Here is a 9,246-nt window from a genome sequence, read left to right as displayed (position 1 = left end):
AATTGTCAGTACGCAGGACCAGTAACATGAACCTGTGAGTCTCTACCTGGGAGCGCTAAGGACGTTGGTCCACACGATCACTTTGCATTTGACTCTCTGTTTGCTAGCGAGAGCCTGAGTATAATGTAGTTGTTTTTTTGAGTCGTTTTTTTTTTTTTTTTTGTAATGACTTTTAAAATTCATTTTTGCAAACAACTGAAAAACGTTTATGAGCAAAAAAAAAAAAGTATAGTGATATAACTTGAAAGATAATTCTTAGCATTACATGGATGACACATGAACATTGCAGCTGTGTGACGTAATATATGTAATATATGTATGTATACATTATATATGTATTTCAGACTTACCACTCTCAGTGCCAAGTCCCACTAGACTCGGTGTGCCAACTACCAAATGACTAACAGCTTTGTGCCTTCACAGCCCCAATCTTACCTGACTGGCCCTTAAAGGAAAGAGCAAGTTGGTGGGGCGCAGGGGGTGTTGGTTACCGTGGAAGCAGCTCAGCACAGGTGCACACAGGTGAGCGATTGCGCTGCAGGAGGCCTCCAGCTGCTGCCTTCGCCCGGGTTTCAGCGAGGGGTCAGAGCACCTGCATCTCTTTACACCCTCTCCCCGAAGATCGGCTCATTAACGAGGCGTTAACGCCAAACCTATTTACCAGAAACCTGCTCGGAGTTTAATAAATAAATAAATAAATAAATACCACAAACAGAGGGAGAGGCAGAGAGAGCACGAGGGTGAGAGCTACTGTGGTGGGGTGGGGGGTGGGTTATAGGAAACATGGGGCTAGTTTCCGTCTTGCAAATAATGTACTTGAAATACATGTTCCAGTGGTACATGTTCCAGTGGTATATCCGTATATTCTACAGTTGTCTTTCAGAAAGCACCAAAATATACCTGCCAGTGGTATATAGGTATTAACTAATGGTTTGACTTACAGTAAACCAGAAGGAAAAATGAATGGAGAAATAAATTGGCAAAACCTACATAAAATGTACCCTGCTACCTATGTATGGTTGTCATTAATGCAGAGATGCTGGGGTACGATACAAACAGTTTAATTGTGTCATTAACAATCAGTAACCACTCCTAGTTAGAACAGTTTTGCTCAAAGTAACCGAGAAACACTTATAAAACAGTCAGTTGTAACAAAATAACTGGTGTTCTCATTGCAATAAACTCATAAAAAAGAAAGTTTTTTTATACAGAATATTTTATACAGGAATAGAATTGAATTGGATTGTTAACCAAAGGAAGACACATTGCAAACATCAATTTCACACAAATTGCATATGTTCCGCTAAGGTGGTCTATAGGTTAGTCTTTTCCTAAGCTTATTTGCATGATAGTAAAAATTGCATACAACATTAATGGTGAAGCTTGTAGCATGAGTTGTTCGACATACAGCACTTCTTAGGCAACTGTTAAAGCACATTTTCCATTTAAAACGTTAAGACACTTCTGATCTTACTGCCCATCAAAATGACATTTATAAATAGTAAAGATCAGCGAAAGGAAACGCGCCGTGTAACGGGCATGTTCCCAAAACGCCATTACAGCGGAGCCCAGCGGGAGCTGCAAATAAATAATGTAGGACGGTTGGCGTGGTTTGGGACGAGAGCAAGGACGCTGTGATTCACATTTCAAACTGTGTGAAAATCCTGAAAATTACAGTGACAAAGGTTTGCAAAATAATCTAACATCGGCAGTGCCATATAGTACAAGGCATTTGTTGGCATAGTTTCTTTAAGACTGTATATTTTTTTTTTTTACAATTAATATATGTCTATATATATATTTATATTTCTTTCAAACAGATAACTAAGGATTGAGCTATTCTTCACCAGACTGCCTGCAGGTTGTGTGTGTGTGTGTGTGTGTGTGTGTGCGCGCGCGCGTGTTCCAGAGTTTGAGACATCCTTCTGTTTTTATGGAGAACGCCTCGCTGGCCGTGACGGCTCGGCCCAGTGCTTCACCCTTAAGGCTTTGTCCCCATTCTACCCCGGTTTCAGGCGCATTTAAATAAAAATCCAGTTAACACCACATACGTAAACATCTATCAAAGTCTATCAAACTCCACTGACTCGTGTTTTTTTCCTCTTTTAAAATCAGTAGCTCAAGTTCAGAAGTTCAGTGTAAAAACAACAGACATCAAGTGCAGTCAGCAAATATCCACGGCAACATGTTCAAGATTTTTTTCTTTTTTCTGTTTTCTTCATTTTTTAGATCTAATTTCATTTGTGCAGGTTTTGTAAATGACGCGCAAATCTTTACAGAGAAATAATACAGGTTTTACAAAGTGTAAAAGGTAATACTTCTGTATTACTCAGTCCTGGGTCAAGAGTCTCATAGTCCTACCGCTGTTAGAGCTCAGAGAGAGAGAGAGAGAGAGAGAGAGAGGGAGAGAGAGAGGGAGGGGAGAGGGAGAGAGAAAGAGAGAGAGGGAGGGGGAGGGAGAGAGAGAGAGAGAGAGAGAGAGAGAGAGGGTGTGGGGATGAAGCTCTATTCTTTCACTTCTTGCTCAGCCTGAGCCTGCAGGTCAGTGGTCAGGTGTTCCTCCATCTTGATGGAGAAGACACTGCTGTTGGTCTGGGTGCCCTCGTCCAGCTCTTTGGGGAGCTCCCCGTCTCCGAAGTCCGTCAGGCCGTCCTCCCCCCCTCCCCCCCCCGCAGGCGGGGCCAGGGCGGCCGCCTCCTTGGCTTTGCCAGCGTGGCTGACGTAGAAGCGCTGGTTCTGGAAGAACTTGAGGATGGTGGGTCTGGGCAGGTCGAGCTGCGCCGAGAGCGTGTGCACGGCCTCGTCGTCCGGGTACAGGCCCACGTCCTGGATGAAGCTCTGCAGGATAGCCAGCGCCTCCAGCGAGATGCGGCCGGCCTGCCGGGCCTTGGCGCGGCCCTCGTCCTCGCCCTCGGCCGGCGCGGCGGCAGCGGGCTGGCGTGGAGGCAGCCGGGGCCCCGCCTGCTGCAGCGCCGGGGCGGGTGGCGCCCCCTGCTGCTGGGCCGGGTGCTGGGGCAGGAGCGGCTGCGGCGGGTGCTGAAGGGCCAGGGTGGCCTGCTGCTGGCTCATGGGCGGCTGGTGCGGCTGGGGCTAGACAGACAGACAGGCAGACAGACAGACAGACAGACAGACAGACAGACAGACAGGCGTCAGAAACATGGTGAGCGAGCGTTCACGGCAGGAACGACCCCTGCCGCCTGCACCCACGTTCCAGCAGCGCTTGAACCGCGGCAGCAGGCTCAGCCGAACTGGACTGAGGTAACACGGCAGAAGGCTGTGAACCTCGGTTTGGAAGTCTGTCTGTCATTGATAGCATTGTTAGGAGCAGGTCAGAAAGAGGTTGTGAACCCTTACAGTGAATGCGGTGCCCCCCCCCCACACGTTTATCTGACTCCACTCACGAGACCGTTAACTCAATTCCATTTTCATCTGAAACTCTCGCAGAGAAAACGCAGAGCCTGCTGATTGCTTATCAAGAACCATTCAAAAGGCCGGCCTTCACACAACAAGGGGGGGGGGGGGGGCGAACACACCCAGATCCACCGAGATTCGATCGCCATGGCGACTGCGAAGGGCCGCTATAGCGGGCTCGTGCGGGTGATTAGGTCAGCCTCATGTTAGCGGGGAAGGCATGACACAGCGTCTCTGAAATGCGCCATTGTTTGCCAGCTGGGAGACGCGACGGCAGCGGCGGGTCGCTATTGACCGTGCCGCGCTATTTTTTCCTGGGTTGTTCTCGGCGGTGTGGGAAAAAACCAAGGTGACACGTTCTTTTTTGGGAATGTGCAAGCATTCCCAGAGAATAAGCGTGGAGAGTTCAGAAGCCTGGCTTCGTAACGGTGTCCCAAATGTTTGCAGTAGCGTACCCATTATTACAGCAGAATAAGTGTCACCTTGAAGGCCTTCCTTTACTGGTTAAGATGACATCAACACAGTTCTGCTTTTGGAAAACTGCAGGAATTAAAAAACTTACATGGGAACTCTGAACTGCATGGCCTTAATATGAATCTGCCCCCCCCCCCAAAAAAAAGATCTAAACCCACATAAACCTTGCTTTCAAACCTACTTCTCTCAGTGCTGATAAAGCCAAGCAGCTGTCCGAGTTGTTTATGATCTGGTAAAGCGCAGTGGAGGTTCTGAGTGTGTCGGCCGGCGTGAGTGTATGGCATCTGTTTCACATCTGTGCCTTTCACACTCTCAGCATTGTGTGCTGAGGTCCTCACGCTAAGTGGTCAAAACCTAACGTAATAATGTAATTTGATAATAGTGTCTTTTTTGGACTCCACACCCTTTACGTGGACTGACCGACAGCTCTGCAGTAAACAGAGCCGCTGTAAGAGAGATGTGTTGCGATTTATTTCCTGATTAATCCATGTTCCCGAATAAGGCCCTTTGGCTCAAAACAGGCAGCTGTCTTTAGAGGATGAGTGCTGATGGACATCTGGGTTAATGACAGTGGGGTCTCTAGTGCAGAGGTCAGGGAGAGGTCACGAGCACTTCTCAAGGGCCTGCGGGTTAATATCCCACAACTCCAGACTGAGATTATAAAGCACTAAACACAAACATGAAAACTGTGCCACTGTGAGGCAGATCAACAGCACAAATAAACAACATAAATAAACTCCTGAGGAATGTGTGTGTGTGTATATATATATGTATGCGTTCGTTCCTGACCTGGAGCTGCTAGCTGCCCATGTGCAGTAGCGGTGGGTGGGTGTGTGTGTGTGTGTGTGTGTGTGCGTGCACTGCTGACCTGGAGCGGCTCGGTGCCCATGTGCAGTAGGTGTGTGTGTGCGCTGCTGACCTGGAGCGGCTCCGTGCGCGTGTGCAGTAGCAGTGGGTGTGTGCGTGCGCTGCTGACCTGGAGCGGCTCCGTGCCCATGTGCAGTAGGTGTGTGCGTGCGCTGCTGACCTGGAGCGGCTCCGTGCGCGTGTGCAGTAGCAGTGTGTGTGTGCGTGCACTGCTGACCTGGAGCGGCTCGGTGCCCATGTGCAGTAGGTGTGTGCATGCGCTGCTGACCTGGAGCGGCTCGGTGCGCGTGTGCAGTAGCAGTGTGTGTGTCCGTGCACTGCTGACCTGGAGCGGCTCGGTGCCCATGTGCAGTAGGTGTGCGGGTCTGTCGGTGTGGTGCTGCTGACCACCACTGCTCTCCTGCTCATAGATGGCGTCCCGCTCTGACTGGGGCAGACTCAAGAAACGCCGGATCATTGACAAATTCTCCCAGAGCGTGCGGTTGTCAGGAGATGGGTCCTCCTTCCAGCGCAGGAGCTCACACAGCCAGCCCTGCACGTGCAGGCAGACACACACACACACACACACACACACACACACACACACACACACACACACACACAATCAACTCACACTCCTCATGAAATGCATTTAGCAACATCAGAAATGACTGCCCCGATTTCTGGGTGCTAAGTAAGAACCATTCAACACTGCTGAAGACCAAGATGAAACACTGTGTAGGAATTTACTAGTATTTCACAATTCTGCTCATTTGGTTCACAGTTTGCTGTCAAAAATCTTCCTCCGTTTGTGGGTTTTTCCCACTAAACAGATAAATATATTCCAATAAAAGCTACAACCGCTACTCTACGAGAACTTCAGCAAACACACCAACATGATTCTGGAAAGGCAGTGTTGCACAACTTTGCGCTCGTCACAATTTATTTTCCCTTTATTTGCCACTGTTATTACATCTAAAGTTTTCATATAATTTATTCACATTTTTATTTAAACATTTCACGTGTTTCCTGTTTATTTTCGTGCAAACCTTTCTGTGTTTAATGTTTATTTTAGCACCTTTCCTTGGCGGCTGATCAGTGCTGACTCGTAGCCTATAGCAACCACTTACGCGTGCACAGGAGACGCTTTTACTAAGAGATATTACAGTTGATCTCCTGCCTCACACAGGCATGTGAAGTGTTGTCAAGACAAGGCCTAATTGAGGCATTACTTTAATTATTATTTTTTGGACGCTAAGCAGCCGGATGGTGTGCTGATCTTTCAGCACAGCCCAAACGCACTAGACAATAACTGGGGTTTTATTTGTTTATTTATTTAATTTACCCAAATTTATAAAAATTACAGTTTCAAAAATGGGTCTACTATGAGTTTGCGGTGCTGAGAATGTTCTGAGTGCGTCATTACAGTGGATTAGCTAATGAGGCTATGGTTTGGTTTTGCCCCCCTTGTGTTGATCAGTAGGAGGTGTGCAGAGGTGTGTACATGTTCACTGCGGTTAAAGGTCCTCTCAGGGTTGCTGCCATCTTCATACGCCGTGTTATGTTCACGCGGTGACCAGTGTTTGGGGAAATTGTCTTGGAAACAGGCTCTCTATTTTGGAACAGATTAGCCATCTTAACCACACATGAGTGTGAAAGGCTATACATGACACACACACAGATTCCATTGCTGCAAGAAACACCACAGACGGGGACAGAAAGATGCTGAGAGAGAGAGAGAGAGAGAGAGAGAGAGAGAGAGAGTGTGTGTGCGTGCATGTATGTGTGAGTTCCAGCAGCCAAGTCCTGGCACCATCACAAGTGGAATGCTGTAATCTCCACACCAGTGTGTGGCAGCACCTTTCATTTCTACAGGATTACCCAACACTTGGCCACCACCCCCTCCCCAGCCCCCAGAGAGGCCGGAGCCAGAGCCGAAGCTGCACCAGTGCACTGCACGGCTGAGATAACTCAGCAGTTCTGCTGTCCCCTGTTTAAACTCCTCCCAAAACCACATCAAACCAGAGAGAGAAACATAAAGGCTACAGTGTACCTTGTTCCTCTGCCACAAATATTGTTGTTGTTTTTTTGGGTGTGTTAGTTTTTATTATTTACTTCTTTTGCATGCACAGGGATTTGGGTGCTGTTCCCACTCTGATGTCTCTGGTCTTCAATAAAGTCAGACACACAGAGGCAATCAATCACAACCATTTAACATCCCATCATAAAACATTCCACAATTAAAAAAAACAAAACAAACAAACCATGAATTAAAACGGTGAGTGAGTCACACAGATAGAGTCCAGTCCAAGAAATGCCCGTCGAACGCCACACCCTCATAAAACCAGAGCGCCATTTCACGCAAAGGAAACTGGGGCAGTCGCCTCAACGGCACGGGTGCACGGCGTTCTCCACAGTTTCACACAAAAGCAGCCAGATCTGTGCCTCTGCGGTCAGGACCCCACAAGAAGGTCCCCGGGGGTTAAAAATACTGAAAACACTGAACACAGGGCTGTGTGTGTCCAGTCTCATACACCCATTGGAGAGCGGGGCAGCACGGGGCCCCTCGGCCTGGCCGGAGGGTGGGGTCAGGTGAGCAGAGGCAGAGCAAGAGGAGGCGAGTCAGGGAGGCGGCCCACTGGCGCTCGCCTTCCCGCCACAGTCCGGGTGGGAGGCGTGAATGTTATCACATCACCTCTGATGTCACGCTGCATACACAGCGGGACAACTACGTTCTCCCTCTCTGCTGAGGCCTCTGTTGCGGGTTCAAGAAGGCAGGAGTTGGCGCTGCGTGCGTGTTTGTGGAGAGGAGCTGTGATTGGCAGACGCTTCGCCCCGTTCACCCCTGGGGGTGTAGGTGTTGACCTCCAGACATGTCGGGTAGGGCATGCTGTGCCCCCATGGCCAACTGCACTATGAATAGTAGCCTCAGCGTTCTGATAAAAAAATAAAATTAAAATATTGCCCTTGGCGCACAATGGCTGAATTCATGCGCAAGATGTGCTCGGCTATGAGGCGTGTGCGTCTGTGTGTGTGTGCGTGCAACAGAGAAAGGGCGGGAAAGACATGGAAAGAGAGAGTTGCAAAAACAGAGTGTGTGCGCGCGCATGTGTCTGCGTGCAATAGTGAACTATGCCAGTCACAAGTTGCCAATGAGAGGCGCACAGGGTTGCTCTGTGAGGGAACAGCACGGCATTCACGTCTCCAGAGTCGCCTTCCGCTCGGACGAGAGACCTTCACAAAGCAGCCAGCATGCGGGTCAGCCAGGACTGTCACACGGCATCTGCAACACCTTTACTTTATCTGAACGAGCCAATACACTCCCCTCACCCTCACGCCACACACTTCCGTGCAAGCAGACCCCGCCCACTGTTACACCCCCCCCCCCCCCCCCCCGAGCAGCCTGCCCCGAGCCAAGCGGGCCGGAAAGCTCCGCCCTACGGCTCCCTCTTGCCCGGTGGAGGGGGGAGTCTGACCGTCAACAGGGATGCAAGCAGGGGCGTTCTGAAAAGATGGTGTTTTTTTTGTTTTTTTTTTTAAAGTGGCAGCAATCGCTGAACGTTACAATGTCATTGGATTTTTTATTTTTTTTTTTTAACTCTGAGTAATCCATTGTTATGGCCTAGTTCTTCAGAATATGATGAGGGGGGAGAGAGAGAGACAGACACACACACACAAACATCTTGATGTCAGACGGAGAGCTGAAGCGTACACACACAGCAGACAAAGCGGTATTGTCCCCCAACCTCCCCTGCCTGGTCCTGGCATGGGCCCAGCTCTGGCACACTGTGCTATGCGGAGAGATTCAAAGGGATATCGCAGTGCGCTCGAACCTGTCCGTGCCTGCGTGCCACTCAACGGTGCATGCTCGAGCGCCCGGCGGGCCGAGAGGAGCGGTCCGCGGCGGAGGGCCCATCTGCTGCCGCTCCGCTCACCGTGACGGCAGGCCAGGGAAACGCGCCGAGGAGACAGAGCTGGGGGGGTGAGTGGTACCGCGACCAAGCCTGGCCGCATCGAACCTGACCGGGAGCAGGCGGGCCAGCGAAAGCAGCTGGAACTACAAGCCCCAGAATGCTGCGCTCCATAATGAGTCTATAATGAGGGGGTTATTTAAGCGCTCCTCTCTGAACGAGCTCAGTGAGAGAGGAGAGAGAGAGATGATTATGGATGATAGAGGAGTAGCTACAGACAAAGACTCATTTATGCTGAGATTCTGTAAGCCTGTGCTGAACCTCAGACCAGTCCAATCACATACAACATATCAGCTTTTCTTCTGTCCCACAGCCCGGTTATGGAACATTTTAAAACACAGATAGTGATTGCTAGAAAGCGTTGCATTCCAAATTTAAGAACCACGGCTTGAGGGGGAAAAAAAACCAGGATTTTTTTCAGGACTCTTCCCAGGGCTCCATTGCACAAAATAAAACAAACAAACAAACAAACAAACCCCCCACCCCCACCCCCGCACTTTTTAAGAAAAAAATCTGACGATGGGAGTTACAATCAGGGCATTCA

General features: G+C 49.5%; 1 protein-coding gene across 6 annotated transcripts in view; it reads right to left on the bottom strand.

Annotated features, from left to right (window-relative positions):
* Positions 1-1,045: 1,045 nt before the first annotated feature.
* Positions 1,046-9,246, bottom strand: part of satb1b (SATB homeobox 1b) — a 41,625-nt gene continuing 33,424 nt past the window's right edge. For all 6 annotated transcript variants that reach the window (XM_035526618.2, XM_035526617.2, XM_081720147.1 and 3 more), the window contains exons 12-13: positions 5,078-5,284; positions 1,046-3,090 (exon numbers count right to left, since the gene is read on the bottom strand). In XM_035526618.2, coding sequence (XP_035382511.1) covers positions 2,506-3,090; positions 5,078-5,284 — 792 coding nt within the window. In that variant the 3' untranslated portion in view covers positions 1,046-2,505. The remainder of the gene's footprint in view (positions 3,091-5,077; positions 5,285-9,246) is intronic.

This window comes from Electrophorus electricus, chromosome 1 (assembly GCF_041902795.1).
Source record: "Electrophorus electricus isolate QZ-2024a chromosome 1, ASM4190279v1, whole genome shotgun sequence".
NCBI classification, from domain to species: domain Eukaryota; kingdom Metazoa; phylum Chordata; class Actinopteri; order Gymnotiformes; family Gymnotidae; genus Electrophorus; species Electrophorus electricus.
Note: the sequence above shows the minus strand (reverse complement) of the source record. Positions and strands in the feature narration are given on the sequence as shown.